Below are 21,115 nucleotides of genomic sequence, written 5' to 3' on the forward strand. Positions count from 1 at the left end.
GTGAAAGCATTGTCACTGGGACAGTAAGTGAGGAGAAATCTCACAAATTTTTGTTCACCGCTCTATCTTTGGTAAGGCAATTGTATTTTTTCCAAAAAAAAAAACTGCGTTTAAACGTCAGCTGCGCAAATATGGTGTGATATAAAAATATTTCAACGATCGCCATTTTATTCTCTAGGGTAAAAAAAGAATTTATAATGTTTGTGGGTTCTATGTGATTTTCTAGCAAAATATAAAATAATTTAAACAAAAATTTCCAAAAAAAGGCCTGGTCTTAAAGTCGATAAACGTAACCTAGGAACTCTTAGGAAAATCTATTGTAGATTTTACTCTACTCTAAATCAGAAGCCAGGCAGAAAAAGCCGTATGTACACTTTTTATTTATATACAGCTGTTTGAAATGTGGTCACCCTGCATCATCTATCCATTCTCCTTGTTCACAGGCCCAGGACGCTCTGCTCATGGGTGATGCTATCATGCTGGTTCTGGATGAAGATGGGACTGGAGTGGACACCGAGGACTTCTTTCAGTCAGTGGATAGCGGAGTTGTCTTCATGGCACTGACCAAAGGGCAGACATGGAAACCTTCCCAGGTAAGTGCAGAGTACCATGTAGGATATACCAAATTACAGCACCTACACTTATAATAAAAGTGCCCACATGGGCTATATTGAAATCTTAAAGCCCGATCAAACTTGAAGTTTAAATCCACTAAATACTTTCAAGGTTGACCAAAACAAAATGTGTTTTATGTCTTGCAGTTGGATTTCTTCAGAAAGCAGCCCCATCCTGAGTAGAAACGCCTGTCCTCGGCCAGCTTGCTGCAGAGTTGGGACCCTTGCTCTGTTTGCGGAAGCAAAGGTCTGACACGCCCCCCACTGTGTCAGACCTATAGTTGTGCAATCAGTAAAGCTCATGGCTGATTGCAGAGCTCTGGCTCATTAGAGGACCTGTTGGACCTTTGCAGAGAGGCCACTGCTTCCACACAGAGGGCAAGAGTCCTTCTCTGGAGCATGATGTAAGGACAGGCTTTTCTACTTGGGCTGTGGCTGTTTAAGGAAAACAAACTGTAAAGGCATTTAATATATTTTGTTTTAACCACTTGCGGACTGTACATATACTGTGGCAGGGCAGCTGCTCTATGACAGAACACGTATCTAGTAACCTGATCTGACACTTCCGGGTCTGGGGCACGCGCCACCGGCTATCCACTCCCACTGTGATCACACACAGTGGAAGCCCAGCGGCGCATACTGTGGACTCTGTCCGCCAGCACCCACCAATTTGACAGTACACAGGCAGAACAGCAATCTGCCTATGTAAACAGGCAAAGCAGGAATATGGATCAATGCCTTGCCCTAGTCAAAGCACCTCCAACACAGTGAGAAAGTACAGGCTAGGCACACAGTTAACCCTTTTAATGCCCCTGATGTTAACCCCTTCCCAGCTAGTGTCATTAGTACAGCCTCAAAAGTGTCAGTTAGGTGTCTGGTTTATCCGCTGCAATATCGTAGTTCCGCTATAAGTTGCTAATCTCCACCATTACTAGTAAAAAATAAATATCCCATAGTTTGTAGACACTAGAACTTTTGCGCAAACCAATCAATATACGCTAATACCAAGCATATGCTTTTACCAAAAATATGTAGCAGAATACATATTGGCTTAAATTGATGAAGAAATTTTAGATTTTTTATTTTTTTTTTTTACTTGGGTATGTTTTATAGCAGAAAGTAAAAAATATTATTATTTTCAAACAAAATTGTCGTTTTTTTATTTTTTTGTTTATAGCGCAAAAAAATAAAAACCGCAGAGATGATCAAATACCACCAAAAGAAAGTTCTATGTGTGGGGGGGAAAAAAAGGACAAAAATGTTATTTGGGTAGAGCGTCAGCGTCGCTGACAGCTAAAGTAACCCAGTGCGGTGTTGCAAAAAATGGCCTGGTCATTGAGGGGGGAAATCTTCTGGAGGTCAAGTTAATGCACTTAGAATACATTTAGCTCATTTATTCTGAAAGTTCAATCCAATTCTTTCTAACCAATCAGTGACCCACCGGCATAGAGCCTAATTTACTCTTTCCACACTTGGCCATCTTACTGCCTTAGGTATTTTTTACGATTTAGAATGGATCAGCAGAAGGGATTCCCACATCGACACTGTCTGTGTTGATGGGGGGAATCAAGATAATTTATTTCCTGCAACCTTTGGTTGCAGAAAAAAAAAATTTGCATGGTGAATGGCTGGCATTACAATTGAGATTTTTGTGGTCAACCGAACACAAATTTGACGTACAAATCCCGGGAACAGTCCTTTTGTATTCTTGCTATCAACCCTGCAGCCAATACTGAACATATACTGAAGTGTGATTATCGGCAGTGTTTATTTATTGTCCTGCAGCTGTCATTTTCTTGCCTTCCTTTTTCTGTGTCAAAAAAATCTGTGGGTATTGGGCAAAGCTTTGCGAAAAGAAAAGTAATTAAACAGTCACACTAATGGCACTTTTCCACTGCAAGTACCGGCTTGGCTCCACTCGGCACTGCTTGGCCCAGCTCGGCTCAGTTTGCTTTTCCACTGCGTGGTACAAGTCGGCACCTTTCAGCACTGTATAGGCTCTACTCGGCTTGGTTTGCTTTTCCACTGTTGTAGTACTTAGTAGTAAGTGGGTGGGATTACAACGATTCTCTGACTAATCAGTGGATAGTAGTGACAAACAATCAATGCTGCATGCAAAGGATTGTGGGCTATGGTATCTGTACGGTCTGCTTGGAACCCCAACCCAGGTGGTACTGTTTAAGCGAGCCGTACCGAAGCCGTACCATGTAGTGGAAAAGTGCCGCTGTACCAAACCGTACCGAACCGTTCTAACCCGTACCATGCAGCCAAACCGATCCGTACCATGCAGTGGAAAAGCGCCATAAGCCTACCAGAACTCTTCAGTGCGTGATGGGAAACCACTGTCCTGAATTCTCAGTATGCATGCTCTAACACACAGGTGTCAAACACAAGGCCCGCGGGCCGAATGCGGCCCCCCAGGCCATTTCATGTGGCCCTCGCACCTCTCATGCAGCTGTGGCAGTCCCCTTGTCTTTGCCCCCACCTTTTCTCTGTAGTCGGCAGCAGAGAGGACAGAACTCCTTTGCCAGATTCTGCACTACTCTGTGCAGCTGCAGAAAGGCTTGTCTTTGCCCCCCCCCCTCCTCCTCAGCAGTCCGCATCAGAGAGGGGGGCAGAACTCCTCCTATAGATCCTGCACCTCTCTGTGCAGCTGCAACACCAACTTGTCTCTGCCTCCCCTGGTCTCAGCATTCAGCAGACTCTGGAAGCTGACTCCAGCCCTTCTCTGGTTCTCCTCCAGCCCCTGCACTTCTTCCCAGATCCACCCTCTGGTAAGGGGGTGCATTGTGATGTAAGGGACCGTGGGGTGCTCTGGACATCTAATCTTACAGATATAACCGGCCCTTTGAGGGAAACCATAATGCTGATGCGGCCCGCGATGGAAGTGGAGTTTGACACCCCTGCTCTAACAAGTCAAACTCTACTCTCTAATAATTAGGAGAAGGTGCCTACGTAAGCTGGTCATGGAATTCTGCTTTAGGCCTGGTTCACACCTATTCAGGTTGCAGTTTTCATATTCCAGGTGTGTTTTTGCTTTTTTCAATATATGTTTTTGATCCATTGAAGTCTGTAAAAACAAAAACCAGAAAAATGTCCCTGGCCCTTTAACCATGTTAAATGGACTGTAATTTGTTTCTGCAAAACTGAAAATACACTAAAAAATGCAAACTAACTGTAACTCTAAGGCCCTTTTCACACAGGCTTTCCGATCAAGTCCACCTGGCAGTTTTTCAGGCGGACCTGATCGGATACTCCATGTAGCCCTATGGAGCAGCGGATGTCAGCAGAGATATCTCCGCTGACACCCGCTTCTATCCGATCCGGTCCGTGAAATCCAGACAGATGGAAACCCTATTTTCCATCCGTTTGGAGGATCAGATCGGATAAAAATGGACAGGCGGTCCATTTTCATCCGATCTTCCATAGAGGAGAGCGGGGCTCTGACAGGTCCGTCTCTGCAAAGTAAGCGAAGACTTACTTGTTATCCGCCTGCTCAGCGGGCATTGGCGGATCGATCCCCGCTGAGCAAAACTGAGTCCTTCTGGCGCTCGTGTGAAAGGTGCCGTACTGTAATAAGATGTGAACCAGGCCTTAATCTGATTGCTATGGGCAAAGCAGACGTTTTCTTTTCTCCTCCTTTTCCTTGGTCATTTCTAATAAAGATCTGGCTGGATAGCATTGTTCCAATCGGTATACAATACGATTTGTTGCATGCTGCTCTTTGAGACCATTCATTAGGCTATAAAGAGTTGTATGTGCCATAATGACATATATTTCCAGGAATCCGAGCCAATAGGTCTAATACTACTTTTCTTACCCCGCAGACAGCAGGCTATCACATTTCCCTGTCCAGCAAGCCACAGAAGAAGATCGATGTGGCTCGATTTAGCTTCGACCTGTACAAAAATCATCCACAGGATTTCATAGGATGCATCAATGTCAAAGCCACACTCTATGGAACGTACACTCTGTCCTATGATCTGCAGTGCTACAGCGCCAAGCGAGTAATGAAGTGAGTATATACACTGTATATTTTGTACAGAGATATATACACAGTGCCTTGAAAAAATATTCAGACATCTTGAAATTTTCCACATTTTGTCATGTTACAACCAAAAACGTAAATGTATTTTTTTGGGATTTTATGTGATAGGCCAACACAAAGTGGCACAGAATTGTGAAGTGGAAGGAAAATTATAAATGTTTTTTAAAATGTTTTACAAATACTGTAAATATGTGAAAAGTGTGATGTACATTTATATTCAGCCCCCCTGAGTCAATACTTTGTAGAACCGCCTTTCACTGCAATTACAACTGCAAGTCTTTTTGGGGATGTCTCTGCCAGCTTTGCACATCTAAAGAGGGACATTTTTTTCCCATTCTTTTTTGGAAAATAGCTCAAGCTCTGTCAGATTGGATGGAGAGAGTCTATGAACAGCAATTTTCACGTATTGCCACAAATTCTCAATTGGATTTAGGTCTGGACTTTGACTGTGTCATTCTAACACATAAATATGCTTTGACCTAAACCATTCCATTGTAGCTCTGGCTGTATGTTTAGGGTCGTTGTCCTGCTGGAAGGTGAACCTCCGTCCCAGTCTCAAGTCTTTTGCAGACTCTAACAGGTTTTTTCTTCTAAGATTGCCCTGTATTTGGCTCCATCCATCTTCCCAGCAACTTTGACCAGCTTCCCTGTCCCTGCTGAACAAAAGCATCCCCACAACATGTTGCTGGCGCCACCATGTTTAACGGGGTGGTGTTCAGAGTGATGTGCAGTGTTAGTTTTCCGCCATACATAGCATTTTGCTTTCAGACCATGTTTGCTGTGTCCCCCACATGGCTTCTTATAAACGGATCTTCTTATGGCTTTCCTTCAACAATGGCTTTCTTCTTGCCACTCTTCCATAAAGGCCAGATTTGTGGCTTGCACAGCTAATAGTTGTCCTGTGGACAGATTCTCCCACCTGAGCTGTGGATCTCTGAGCTCCTCCAGAGTTACCATGGGCCTTTTGACTGCTTCTCTGATTAATGCTCTCCTTGCCGGCCTGTCAGTTTGTGGACGGCCATGTCTCGGTGGGTTTGCAGTTGTGCCATACTCTTTCCATTTTCGGATGATGGATTGAACAGTGCTCCGTGAGATGTTCAAAGTTTGGGATATTTTTTTTATAACCGAACCCTGCTTTAACCACTTAAGCCCCGGAGGATTTGGCTGCTAAAGGACCAGGGGTTTTTTTGCGATTTTTTTTTTTTTACTGCGTGACTTTAACGGACAATTGCGCGGTCGTGCGACGCTGTACCTAAACGAATTTGACGTCCTTTTTTTCCCACAAACAGAGCTTTCTTTTGGTGGTATTTGATCACCTGTGCGATTTTTTTGATCACGCGCTATAAACAAAAAAAGAGCGTAAATTTTGCAAAAATAACAATATTTTCACATTTTTTTATATGAAATTCCCCAAAAAAAAAAGTAAAAATCAAAATTTTTTAACATTTTTCGGCCAATTTGTTTTATGCTACCTATGTTTGGTAAAAAAAAATCGCAAAAAGCGTATTTTGATTGGTTTGCGCAAAAGTTATCGCGTTTACTAACAAAGAGAAAGATTTTTGTCATTTTTGGTGTTTTTTTTTTTTAACGCGTAATGGCGGCGATCTGCGATTTTTTTTTTTTTTTTTTTCGGTACTGCGACATTGCGGCGGACAGATCGGACCCTTGACTGACATTTTTGACACTTTTGGGGTTACCAGTGACATTACTGCAGTAATCAGTGCTATACATATGCACTGTTACTGCAAAAATGACACTGGCAGGGAAGGGGTTAACTTTATTGGACAGGGAGGGGTTAAGTGTGTCCTAGGGGCGTGCTTTCTACTGTGTAGGGACATTCCTATTGGTGTAAAAGCAAAGATCAACCGTTCTACATAGTAGAACGGTCAGATCTTTACTTTTACACAGGGAGAACTGACAGGCAGCTTGTTTACACAAGCTGCTCTGTCTTTCTCCCTTCACAGGAGCGATCGCAGTGTGACTGGCGGACATCGAGTCCGCCGGTCACACGCACTGACTTGCCTGTGAACGAGCCTCGGCGGGCGCGCGCCCGCCCGCGATAGGCTCGCAAGTCAGTGACAGGCGAGTGACGTACCGATACGTCACTCTGCCTGGCCGGGGCTGACCGCCGCAGTATATAGTCGTGCGGCGGTCGGCAACCGGTTAAACTTCTCCACAATTTTATCTGTAACCTATCTGGTGGTGTGTTCCTTGGCCTTCATGATGCTGTTTGTTCACTAAGGTTCCCTAACAAATCCCTGGGGGCTTCACAGAACAGCTGTATTTTATACTGGAATTAAATTACACACAGGTGGATTTATAAGGTGACTTCTGAAGGCAATTGGTTCTACTAGATTTTAGGGGTTTCAGAGTAAAGGGGACTGAATACACATCGGATATTTATTTGTAAAACATTTTGAAAACATTTATCATTTTCCTTCCACTTTACAATTCTGTGCCACCTGATAGAGGTTCTTTTGCTTCTACTACCAAAGGAAAAACGTCTGCCCACAAACATACTTGCCAACTGTCCTGTTTTTGCCGGGATAGTCCCGGCAAATAGGAGCCTGTCCCGGCAAGTTGCCGTTAATCGAGCTGGCCGTAAATGCCCGTAAAAATAATAATAAAAAAAAAAAATGGTTGCGGGCCGACATCGTAGCTGTGCATGCGCTGTTCCGACGCCTGCCGGGCTTGGGAAAGCTCATACAAGCTCGACCGTGCAGGCGCATGTGCAATTACGTAATGGGCCACCTGGTGCCATTTTTAAATCAAAGGCACTCGTTCTCGGCAGCTCCTCACCGGCCGCCACAGCAGAGCAGAGAAGGACCCCTGGAGAGTGAAAACACATTCACAGACCTACACAGGTGGGTAGGTAGGATGAAAGCAACAATCTTACGTGCAAAAATATCTGGTAACTTGACAAGTGTCATATGTGCTCAGGTGTGACCATACAAAAAAATGTAATATGTAAATATAAAGTGCAAGGTGTAAATAATACCAGATGGTATAATTAGGTTTTATCATACTTATTTATACTTCTGCCTCTTGATGCTGGCTGAATGCCGGTCTATGCCCGTCGGCGCTACTTAACGCTGAATTGCTGTCTGTGAACTTGAACTGACTTCTGACACTCTCACACAGTGATACAAAAGTCCTTTGCACTGCTCCCTTTAGCCCTCCTGGCCGAGGTAGCTTAACTGTGAACACTGCTGCAACTCTTAACTCTTCAGGGCCCACACTGGCACCCTCTTTCTCTTCAGGGCTTTAACTCTGGCACCCCCTTTCTAAATCTTCTGTATAGGCTAGCTGGCTCCTGGATCCCTTTTGACCCTCCGGAGTAGTCCCCTATCCTATGCAGACCCCGGGGCAGTTAACAGTACTCACCACACTGCTTTCTTGATAACTCCGGCCCCCACAGCTCCGCTTGGTCCTCAGCACACTGGATCCCTCCACTGCAGCTCAGCTCAACCTTCTGTCCTCTTAGGCCAACCGCCAAGGACACCCGTTTCACGATGACAGAAGGAGAGACAGCCGTCACCTCCTTCCTGGGACTCTGCTTCCCACCAAAGATGTCCTGTCATGTGCCCCCCACAGACTTATACCCCCTCCCAGGATGCATTGGGGCAAAATCTGCCCTCTGGGATAGATACAAGCCCTGGTGTGCTATTGGTCAGGTTTCCTCCACTGTCCAATAGGAGCCCCCATTGGACACAGTGGGGAGACTCCCCAACTCAACAGTCACACCTGAGAGCACATGACAGCCTAGCTGAACAATTGTATCCTGCTCTCCACTCTAGGTTACCTAGCACCTACCTAGGAGGGTGCTACATTACATTTTTTTGTATGGTCACACCTGAGCACATTTTGACACTTTAGAATTGCAGGGAATTGTGATGAGAATTTTAAATTTTAGGTAGCAGTAGTGCAGCTGAATGGGAGAATTATTCCAACTCTGCTACTTTTGGCCTTAAGCTTGAAATTCCCTTTTCAATTTCCTGTAATTCTCTCTTTATGGAGTAGACCCTATAATCTGATAAGTAGGTGGAGATCATTTATGTGGAGTGGGTGGAGCTTCAGGGAAGTGGGTGTGGTAAGTAATTGATAGCTGTGCTGCAAAGTGTCCCTGGAAATTTTTTTTCACATTTTGGCAACTATGCAGAGTGTAAAAATGCCCCAGTTTTTCCATTAATATTTCATTTCCCCCCATAGGGAGGCACTACGCTGGACTCTATACACTATGCAGGCTACAGGTCACGTCCTCCTGGGTACATCGTGCTACATGCAGCAGCTGCTGGAACCCGGCGAAAAGCTGAAGCTGGAGGAGGAGGAGAAGAAGCCGCTCCCCGCTCTCAGAGACTTCATACCCTTTTATCCTAGGAGGATCCTCCCAGCCTTATCCTGAGCTTGCCGGCTCTAGACAATTTCTGTATCCATAACTAAGAGCTGTTCACTCCACCACTAACAGAGTTTACAGGTCATGGACTGATGAGCTATTCCTCGTTTACATTTCATCTGAAAATCTAATTTTTTGATAGCACATAATACACATCGATTCTGGGGAACACCTGGGGCGTAGATACTGTGAAAATTGCACTTGCTGTGAGGATGTGCTAAGCACAGCGGTAAAGGGCAAAGTGCAACAGCCGATCAAATTTCTCTTTTCATTGGAGGCAGACTATTGATGGTTAATAAGTTACTCTGTCCTTTTTTCTTATCTTTTTTTTTTTTTCCCATACACTCATTTGCGCTTTAAAATTTCGTGCACAAAGAAAAAGCAAACCTCCACATTTGCCAATCTGAAGTGTGATCAAACTCTAGACAGTCTTGCGCAGAAAGATTTTTGTGGGCTACTTCTTCAAATTTTAGCTGGCCATACACTAGTAGAATTTTTGTTCAAAATTTTCCATTTCTAGGACATTTGCTTGATTTTCTTTACATTATTTGGGCCAAATCAACGTTTTCGTTTTACTGCAGTGATGAGAAAAATTGAAGCAGAATGGAAAAGTTTTCTCAGAAATGTTAAACAGTGAATGTGGTTTTTTGTTTGGTAAAGTTCATTCATTCCGAAGACGAATGTTGAAAGCAAATTTAAATTTTGAAGTATTTTCGAATGACATCCATCAAGCCCTCCAATGAACTGAGAATTTTTCGTACAAACATTTACTGGTGTATGGCCATCTTTTCCCCAAGCATGTAATTGGTCTTTCATATGGTCCAGTGGTCCTCAACCCTGGCCTACAGGGCCCACTAACAGGCCAGGTTTTAAGTATTACCTTGGGGAGATGCAGACTAGAATACTGCAATCACTGAGCAGCAAATGATATCACCTGGGATGTATTTCAGTTATCTTGCAAACCTGGCCTGTTATGGCGCTTTTCCACTGCATGGAACCGTACCGGTTCGGCCCGCTTTTGTGCTTTTCCACTGCGGTACCGCATGGTATAGGGTCGGAACGGTTCGGTACGGTATAGGTTTGCTTTTCCACTGCATGGAACCGAACGGTACGGCTCTGAAAAAACAGTACCTACTCGATTGTGGTTCCAACAGGTACCAAACTGGTACCATATCCCACAATCCTTTGCATGCAGTCACTACTAGCCACTGATTGGTCAGAGAATCACACCCACCCCGTTGTTATCCCACCCACTTAACTTTAGTACTACTTTAGTGGAAAAGCAGCAAACCTCTACCGTACCGAACCGTTCCGACACTATACCATGCGGTACCGCAGTGGAAAAGCAAACCGGGCCAAGCAGGGCCGAGTAGAGCCGAGCCGGTACTAGCCGGTACTTGCAGTGGAAAAGTGCCATTAGTGGGCCCTGTAGGCCAGGGTTGAGGACCACTGATATAGTCCATTTGGTTAAGAGTCAATGAATAATTCTCATAGATTATAGATTATAATTGTAAATGGTAGAGTTGAGCTGGCCATTCAAAATCCAACCATGTATTGCCAGCTCAAAGTCCATGCAGATGTATGTTTTTCCCGTTATCTGAAAACTTTTAGGGCAGTCTTGAAAGGAAGGTGTCAGGGTTGAAATATGGGAGCTGCCATTGGTGACTTGATTTAACAGTGCAGGTTCCAGGGCCTTCATCTTTATCCTTTCTGATTGTCAAAGAAGAGAGATGGTCAAAAAATGGGACAGTCCATATCTATAGGAACCGTGGCCAATCCCACCCAATCCTTTCCTGGATCTTTAAGCAACAAACTATTTTTTTTTTTTTTTTTTTTTCTTCCTTTAGACCGCACCAGTGGCAATCTAGCCCCTTAACTATTCTGCTACATGATTGGGCACTCTCAAGCAATTCATGAGTATATCTTTTTGGAATGTTCATTTGAAAAAAAATATAAAATGTTTGGTGGCCGGGCAGCTGACCGCCATTGGATGTGACATAAGCCTTTCAGTTCACGTGAAGCATTGAGCAAATCACTAAATGCACAACTGGGAATGCATGCAGGGGAACTATTTTACCTACCAAGGACTTTTTATTCTGTTTAGCTAGTCTTGTGATCCGCACTGCCAGAAAGACCCCCTACGCACTTCTCCTCTCTGCTCAGTGGACAGAGCTGACGATCCTGATGTACTGTAAGCAGGTTGGAAGTGAATAGGTGGCATGCAAAGCTGCAAAACGTAACCAGGAAGTGCTGGCATCCTCTGCCTTCGTGGCACAAAAGTGTTAATCACAAAACTGGCTGAACAGCCCTTTGGCAGGATTTTTATATTCACATATAGGGCCGCTCACCTGAATTTCAGCTTTCAGCACTATTCAAGTGTTATCAGGTACAAAATGCTGGAATTCTAGTTTCCATAAATGTCCCATTTTAAACATGTCCCTCTGCACTTATCACATATAATTATCCTTGTATAGACTTTAGGTGAGATAATACACTGCTGGAGAATCATTATCCACTAGGCAGGTCTTGTACCTTCACACACAGTCCTGGATTTTATACTCTGTACTGTAGTTCAGTAGATTCATATCAATTCTAAACAGGACTTTCAGAGCAATGAGTAGAAATTCACAAGGTTTGTCCAAGCAGCACAGACTGTTACCAGTTTGCTATTGTACTACTTTATATTGTATTTAAACTGATGTATAACATGTATTTATTCTGGTTGTAAACAAAATGTCATTATATAAATTATCTAGTAAATCACTTGTAATTGTGAATTTTATCGTCTACAAACAAACTATTTCATGGGAACAATTCTTTACAGATGTAGCAGAAGTTGCTGCTGGTATTTATGGGCCCTACATTAATTTCTACCGGTAATATGCCCTATTGCTGCACCCAGACACTCACCAAACTACCAACAGCACTAGACAGACAGACTTCAACCTTATCAATCTTCTTTTTGCTATGTTATTGACTCAGTTGTCCAAAGGAGAGAGGGTTGGGGGTACAGGCAGTGGTGTATTTAGGTTTTGTGCTGCCCTAGGCCTGACTAAATTTGTGCACCCCCTAATTTAAATATGACCCACCCCTTCATGTAAAGGCCACACCCCTTCCTATTTCTGACCCGTTCTGTCATCTGTAAACCACAACCACAGTGTATCAGTGCCCATAAGTTTAGCCTTATCAGTTCCCATAAGTTTAGCCTTATCAGTGCCGCCTCATTATTGCCCATCAGTGCAGCCTCATCAGTGCAGCATATCAGTGTAGCCTCATCAGTGGCCACCAGTGCAGCCTATCAGTGCCCCTTAGTGCAGCCTGATATATTTGATCTTGTGTTCGCTGCCACTGATTGAAATTTTAGGAATATTTCACTTATTTGTATAAAAAAAAAGGAAGTTGATAGTATACAAATAAGTGAGATAATCAGTGGCAGCAAACACAAGTCCAAATATCTTATAATATCTTATAAGATAGGAGTAATCTTACTAACCCAGTGACATATTGTGAAAGCACATATGAGGTAAGCAGGTCCAAAATGTTATTTCCATCATATACAATTAAAAGTCCTAATTGTATATGATGCGATTCAATATGCTCGCTCAAGGTTAAGGATGTTTAAAGAAATGAAATGACATTGACATGATGGCTGCCATACCTGGGGGCAGAGGAGGGTAGGCGGAGCATTAGGCTGCAGTGCCACACTTATTAGCATTGGGGGACGTCGGGCCAGTTGTATTAAGTGTGGTTGGCGGCCTGCAGTCTGTCCGAATGTCCTCACCCATCAGTATTATCATACTGGCAGGTAGCAGTGTCAGTGCTTTATGTGGGTGTCAGACTTATTTGCCTCCTGGACCCTGCCCTCTGGCCCAATTCACCCCATAAGACTGGCACTATACTAAAAGTGTAGCGCAAGCCGGCGGGGACCCTTTTCATGCTGGAGTAGGTGAGGGCGACAGATTATTTGAGAATCTTTGGATCTTCTCACAGGGCAGTCATGGACAGCAGGCCTTGGAGGAAAGGGGCTCTGGACTGGAAGGGAAGTGATTATCCACCACTACATATTCTCCAGGTAAAGGCTGGTAGGCAAGGGACCATCCACCATTACATAATCTTTAGGTAAAGCGTGGAAGGCAAGGGACAATCCACCACTGCATACTCCCCAGGCAAAACACCGTCTGCCATTATATTTTCTCCAGCTAAAGCCTGGAAGGCAAGGGACTGTCCACCATTGCATACACTTCAGGCAAAGGGCCATCCACCGCTGCATCTTCCTCAGGAAAAGGACCATCCACCATTATATACTCTCCAGGCAAAGGACCATCCACCTTTTACATACTCTCCAGGCAAAGCCTGGAAGGCAAGGGGCCATCCACAACTTCATAGTCTCCAGGCAGGGCCTGGAAGGCAAGGGACCATCCACCACAGGCGAGACAGTCCACCATTTAATTTTCTCCGTGCAAAGCCTGGAAGGCAAGGGACTGTCCACCATTACATACTTTCTAGGCAAGGGACCATTCATCATTACATACTCACCAGCCAAAGCCTGGAATACCAAAGATTGTTCACTATTACATACTTTTCTGGCAAGGGACCATCCACCATTACATACTCTCCAGGCAAAGCCTGGAAGACTAGGGACTATCCACCAAAACATACTCTCCAGACAAGGGACCATCCACTACTACATACTCTCCAGGCAAAGGATCATCCATCATTACATACTCTCCAGGCAAAGCCTGGAAGACAAGGGACTATCCACCATTGCATACTTTCCAGGCAAGGGACAATCCGCCACTACATACTCTCCAGGCAAACTATCTACCACTTCATACTCTTCAGCTAGAGCCTGGGAGGGAAGGAGCCATCTGCCACTACATACCCGCAAGGCAAAAGATCATCCACCTTTACGTACTCTCCAGACAAAGCCTGGAAGACAAGGGACCATCCACCATTACATATTCATCAGGCAAAGCATGTCCACCATTACATACTTTTAGTCAAGGGACTATCCACCACTACATACTCTCCAGGCAAATGACCAACCACCATTACATACTCTTCAGGCAAAGCCTGAAAGGCAAGGGACTGTCCACCATTACATACTTTCCAGGCAAGGGACCATCCACCACTACATACTCTCCACAGGGCCATCTTACCGAATGGGCATGCTGGGCAGTTGCCCAGGGGCCCCACTTGCCTGGGGGGGCCACACTTTCCCAGTGACCCAGCCAAGCATTAGTCCTGATTCCCGTGTGCATCCCACCGGCAAACTTAGCAGGTGGCAAGCGCATGTCGGCCCTGTGCTACTGTCAGGCCACTTGGGCAATGCAGGGGGAGCCCACAACTGCAGGAATGCCTGTCTGCCTCCACTGGAACAGGCACACACAGGACAGTCAAGTCTGACTCCCGTCCCTGTGTGTGTTCACAGGATCCAGCCGACGAACTTGGGAGCTGTCATTAGCCTGGCACTTCTGTACCAATAAATATCACCTTATCGATAATTAGCATTTTTATTCTGGTGGGTGATTGTGTAGGCAGGGCCCCAGTGCACTGCATTGCCCGGGGGCCTATAATGCTCTTAAGATGCCACTGACTCTCCAGACAAAGACTGGAAGGCAAGAGACCATCCACCACTGCAAACTCACAGTCAGGCAAAAGACCATCTGCCATTACATTTTCTCCAGGCAAGGAACTGTCCACCATTACATACACTTCAGGCAAAGCGGGGAAGGCAAGGGACCATCCACCACTGCATACTACCCAGGCAAAGGACCATCCACCATTCTATACTCTCCAAGCAAAGCCTGGAAGGCAAGGGACTGTCCACCATTACATACTTTCCAGGCAAGGGACCATCTATCATTACATACTCTCCACCATTACGTACTTTCCACGCAAAAGACCATCCACAATTATAAACTTTCCAGGCAGAGCCAGGAAGACCAGGGACTATCGACCAAAAAAATACTTTCCAGGCAAGGGACCATCCACCACTTCATACTCTTCAGGGAAAGGACCATCCACCATTACATACTCTCAAGGCAAAGCCTGAAAGACAAGGGACTGTCCACCATTACATACTTTCCAGGCAAGGGACCATCTGCCACTACATAGTCTCCAGGCAAAGCCAGGAAGGCAAGGGACCATCCACCACTATACTCCCCAGGAAAATTACCATCCTTATTTACATACTCTCCAAGCAAAGCCTCGTGGAAGACAAGGGAAAGGCAAAGCCTGTCCACCATTATATACTTTTCAGTCAAGGGACCATCCATCCCTACATACTCTCCAGGCAAAACCTGGAAGGCGAGGGACCATCTGCTACTTCATACTCTCCAGGCAGAGCATGGAAGCCAAAGAACTATCCACCACTTCATACTCTAGTCTCCAAGCAAATCCTGGGAGGGAAAGGCTGCTTCTTGGTCTCCTCATTTACAGTATCTCACAAAAGTGAGTACACCCCTCACATTTTTGTAAATATTTTATTATATCTTTTCATGTGACAACACTGAAGAAATTACACTTTGATACAATGTAAAGTAGTGAGTGTACAGCTTGTATAACAGTGTAAGTCTGTCTAAACTGCTGGTAACAAAAGTGAGTAAACCTCACTGTCCAATTGGGCCCAAAGTGTCAATATTTTGCGTGGCCACCATTTATTTTCCAGCGTTGCCTTAAAGCGCTTGGGGATGGAGTTCATCAGAGCTTCACAGGTTGCCACTGGAGTTCTCTTGCAATCCTCCATGACGACATCACGGAGCTGGTGGATGTCAGAGACCTTGCGCTCCTCCATCTTCCGTTTGAGGATGCCCCACAGATGCTCAATAGGGTTTAGGTCTGGAGACATGTTTGGCCAGTCCATCATCTTTACCATCAGCTTCTTTAGCAAGGCAGTGGTTCCCTTGGAGGTGTGTTTGGGGTCGTTATCATGTTGGAATACTGCCCTGTGGCCTCATCTCTGAAGGGAGGGGATCATGCTCTGCTTCAGTATGTCACAGTACATGTTGGCATTCATGGTTCCCTCAATGAACTGTAGCTCCCCAGTGCTGGCAGCACTCATGCAGCCCCAGACCACAACACTCCCACCACCATGCTTGATTGTAGGCAAGACACACTTGTCTTTGTACTCCTCACCTGGTTGCCACCACACACGCTTGACACCATGTGAACCAAATAAGTTTATCTTGGTCTCATCAGACTACAGGACACAGTTTCAGTAATCCATGTCCTTAGTCTACTTGTCTTTAGCAACCAGTTTGTTTCTTGTGCATAATCTTTAGAAGATGCTTCCTTCTGGGACGACAGCCATGCAGACCAATTTGATGCAGTGTGCGGTGTATGGTCTGAGCACTGATGGGCTGACCCTCCACCCCTTCAACCTCTGCAGCAATGCTGGCAGCACTTTTACATCCATTTCCCAAAGACAACCTCTGGATATGACGCTGAGCACTTCTTTGGTCGACCATGGTGACCATGTCTGCTCTGAGAGGAACCTGTCCTGTTAAACCTCTGTATGGTCTTGGCCACCATGCTGCAGCTCAGTTTCAGGGTTTTGGCAATCTTCTTATAGCCTAGGCCATCTTTATGTAGAGCAAAAATTCATTTTTTCAGATCCTCAGAGAGTTCTTGGCCATGAAGTACCATGTTGAACTTTCAGTGACCTGACCAGCATGAGAGAGTGATAACACCAAATTTAACACATCTGCTCATTCACACCTGAGACCTTGCAACACTAACGAGTCACATGACACCGGGGAGGGAAAATGGCTAATTGGGCCCAATTTGGACATTTTTACTTAAGGGTGTATTCACTTTTGTTGCCAGCGGTTTAGACAATAATGGCTGTGTGTTGGGTTATTGTGAGGGTACAGCAAATTTACACTATTATACAAGCTGTACACTCACTACTTTACATTGTAGCAAAGTGTCATTTCTTCAGTGTTGTCACATGAAAAGATATAATAAAATATTTACAAAAATGTAAAGGGGGGTGTGATCACTTTTGTCAGATACTCTATTTCATCCCCTCCCCTGCCCACATCACTGTCATTAACCTCATCTCCCAATGATTGGCCAGGGTGAATCTCACACTTATCAGCTAGAGAACACTTCCCTGTAGGAGACAGACGCAAACAATGTCCTTGGCCTTAAGCCGACCATAGATGGATCGAATATCAGCCAGTTCAACAGGGACTGGCCAAGATTTGGTGCTTGTACGGGCAGGCTGGTTGTACTGAAGTCAATCAACTTCAGGACAACCAGCCTGTCAGATTTTTTTTACACATGATTACCAGTGGTGGCTGTTGAATAAAAATTTGCGGGGGCGACGGCAAAACCAACCCCCCCCCCCCCCCCCGCAGGACAGCTGGCCGGCAATCTGCTCCACCACCCCCTCCCTCGTTCCTCCCCCCTCCATGGACGGATGGCTTGCTGACCATGCCGGACATCCGGCATCCTTACCTGCTCCTTCCCCGAGCGCCGCTTTGAGTCTCCTCGGCCGTATGTCCCCTCACTCTTCCTGGCCAATGGCCAGTAAAATCACATCTCTTTTTAGCCAATTAGGAAAGGGGTCTCATGACCCGCTTCCTGATTGGCTGGGAGGAGAATCAGTGTGATAATAGCGAATATTCGCTATTGTCCTACAACTGGGTGGGCTCGGGGCGCAGAGCCCACCCTTTTCTGAAGCCTATTAGAGCCTCTGGCTCTAATCACGTGCTTAAAAAAAAATCCCCCATTGGAATCCATGTGTCCGGCACCCTGCATGTAGATTATGGGGCCGGACGCATGGATGGGGGGGCGGTGCCCCTGCGCCCCGAATGGACAAGCCGCCCCTGATGATTACTACAGTAATTGTTGTGTTCTGCTGGCAGGGAAGGCACCGGTAGAACACAATAAGGCTGCGCGAGGGATTTACAGTCAGTGTTGATGGGGCAATTGTCTGATTTTTTTTCCTGCATCCGGTGGATGCAGGATAGAAAATTGCCTCATCTATGGCTTTCCTTAGGGGAAATCATGTTCAGGAAGGACACATGATTATGACAAGTTCCCAAAATGGACTTACAGGGTTTCCTTGCCTGCAGATTTATGCAATCCTCTTCCAAATTCCGAAACAATGATATGCACATTCCTGCATGATTCTGGTTTAAATATTTCCACTCACCCTAAATGACCGCAGCAAAGCTATCACAAGCCACATAATGAGAGCTTTGACAGTTCCTAGGCTGCCCAGTTCATGCAACATTAATGTGATTTCTTCCAGAGCAGTAATTCATTAAAGTGGACCTTTCAATACCTTTACAAGTGTAGCACTGCCCCCGTAGGGACTGCTGGATATTCGCTCTGTAGGTTCCCCCTGGTTACCAGCACCCCACCATAACAAGTCCTTGATTTTCCTTGGCTCACACTCCAATAATCAATCCAGGGGTATTTGGTTGTTTTTGTTGTTTATTTTAGAATGGGGATAGGAGAAGGAAATAGTGGGATACTCCAACTTTAACTATTCACAGTGATTGAGGACTCCTATCTTCTCTGCTTCTCTATAGGTGTGAAACAGCCAGGCTGTTGATTCATCCTGCCACTTGGATGAATGTAGATTAAGTCTCTTAGCCTCAAGACAGCTTGGTGAACACTGGTTATCTTCAGGATATTCTCCCTAGTATCCTCTCTCTCTCTTCCTCTGCTGACACCCGTCCACTGACTATCCTGCTAGCCGGGGTGGCCCCCCTCAGGTCAGGTCCCTTGACACGAGTCTCTGTACTCACGATACTGTAATCCCAGGGTCTCCTGTGTCTCCCCTCTCAGTCAGCTTCCTTGGGCCTCTGGGTTCAGCTCCTCTCAACCCCTCCTCTGGCCCTCAGGACGACCTCCTGAAACCACATGTCACTTCTACAGAGGAGGAGGCAACTGCCCCCTCCCTGTGGGACTCCGCTCTCCAGCCAAAGACTCAATTACATGTCTGACATGTCACAATGCCCAGCAACAATATTGCTTTTTTTTAGGCTAGGCTGAGGTCATGACATCAGTCTGTTGCAGGCAGGAAGAAGCATTTCCTAAGTCTCCACTCCTCTTGCCCCATGATAAGCAGGATTGATGAGCATTATGTATTCGGAAAAAAAATCCCCCCCCCCCCCCCAAAAAAAAAATGTAAGCACTAATCTTTACACTTACCTCCTAAACATGAATTCCTTTTGCAAGCCAAACATCTACCCAAAAATAATTTCTCCCTCTTCCAGTACTAATCCCCCCTCCCAGCTCAAATCCTCTCCCTCCCAAAATACCCCCTCCTAACACATAACCTCTACCCCTCTCCACCCCCTCTCCCAGCAGACCCCCCCCCCTCCCATATTCCCTCTCCCAGCACTAATACCCCCAAATTTCCTCTCCTAGCAAAGATCCCCCCAAACATCTCTACTAGCACAAATCCTCTGTCTCCCAAATCCCCCTTCCTAACGGAAATCCACCCTCCTAGTACAAATCCTTTCCTCCAAGCCACCCCTTCTAGCACAACCCACCAGATCCCACCATGCCCAGGGCAGCAGGCCCTCCTGCCCACCCCCTGCCAGGGTTTACATGTCATTTCTGGGTCAGAAATTTGATGGTGTCTCTAGATGATGCCTGAACAAAGATGGATCTGTCCTTCTGGAGAGACAAGTAGATAAAAACATGGTCAGGGGAGGTAATAAATACTGGAAGTGTTACACTTATCATGAATACATTTTACATGAAAAAACTACATTGATCAAAATTGGGATTAGGGATTGGGGACAGACAGCAATACAAATCTGACCGATGTTCTAACCCTCCCCTGCTCTATACAAAACATCACTAAAAACTTTGGACAGGGGTTTCACTTTAACTTAAAGGAACTCTTTATTGAGAAAATGTGGAGGCTGCTATTTTCTCACCTCCTTCTTATAATACCAGTTCCCTGGCTGTCATGCTGAGCCAATGGTTTCTTTTAGTGATCGACCGATATCATTTTTCTATTGCCGATACCGATATTTTGGTCATCGGATATCGGTATTGGCCGATATTTTCGGACATTTTTTTTTTTTTTTCACAGGTACTCTTGTGGAGGGATCTGGGGGTCTAAAAGACCCCAAACCCCTCCTCTGCACTTAAAAGCGTTCATAACGCCAAGTTTGGCTGTTTTGAATCCTCACATTTTTTTTAATTTGCCGCCAAGTACCCAGAAGCGATGTCATGACATCACTTCCAGGTTTTTTACATGGAGACCCGATCAGCCCTGAATGTGGATTTGATCGGGTCTTCTCTTCGGCGGCCTTGCAGGCTGGTTGCCCGGTCTCCCGGTAGGACGAGCCGTGGAAGTCGACGGGAGGGGGGTTCATTCCATCCCACTCCTTGTAATGACAGCCGAGAGGATTCTCAGCCCCATCCGTTGTCATTACAAGACAGCCGACCGTCGGCTATGGACGCCGGTACTGGGGTGATGCCTCTAGCTGCAGGCATCACTCCGGTACAAGCACTTTCCTGGAATATCGGCAATATCGGTAACCTCAGAGGCCGATTCCGATATATCGGGGGGAAGTGCATATCAGCCCTCGATATATCGGCTTTGCCAATAATTGGTCGATCCCTAGTTTCATTACTTTCTAAGTCACTGACTTACGACCAGCATGCAGATTAGGAGTTCACTCCAACTTTGATGATCTGCATGCTTGTGCCAGGTCTATACCCTGAAGTATGGAAGCCATTCATTTCAATGATCTACATGTGTAAAACGCATTAACCACTTGCCGACCGCCGCACGACTATCTACGGCGGCGGTCAGCCCCTCACAGGCAAAGTGACGTAGGTCTACGTCGCTCGCCTGTGAGGGTTTAGGGAGCGAGCGCGCGCCGCCGGAGGCGCGCTCCCGCTCCCGTGTGGTCACGGACCCCCCCGCGCGTGTGACCGGCGGACCCGATCGCCGCCGGCCACTCTGCGATCGGCGGGGGAGAGGGAGAAAGTCAGGCAGCTTGTGTAAACAAGCTGCCTGTCATTCTCCTCTCTGTATGAGAGCTGATCACATGGATCTACTATGTAGATCCATTGATC

The 21,115-nt window shown here is 45.8% G+C and overlaps 1 protein-coding gene across 4 annotated transcripts in view; it reads left to right on the forward strand.

Moving 5' to 3' along the window:
- CIDEC (cell death inducing DFFA like effector c) overlaps positions 1 to 9,412 on the forward strand; it is a 29,044-nt gene extending 19,632 nt beyond the window's left edge. For all 4 annotated transcript variants that reach the window (XM_082265779.1, XM_082265778.1, XM_082265780.1 and 1 more), the window contains 3 exons: positions 444 to 593; positions 4,442 to 4,629; positions 8,872 to 9,412. In XM_082265779.1, coding sequence (XP_082121905.1) covers positions 444 to 593; positions 4,442 to 4,629; positions 8,872 to 9,064 — 531 coding nt within the window. In that variant the 3' untranslated portion in view covers positions 9,065 to 9,412. The remainder of the gene's footprint in view (positions 1 to 443; positions 594 to 4,441; positions 4,630 to 8,871) is intronic.
- Positions 9,413 to 21,115: the final 11,703 nt, after the last annotated feature.

Source organism: Pelophylax lessonae, assembly GCF_965119305.1.
Source record: "Pelophylax lessonae genome assembly, chromosome: 8".
NCBI lineage: Eukaryota > Metazoa > Chordata > Amphibia > Anura > Ranidae > Pelophylax > Pelophylax lessonae.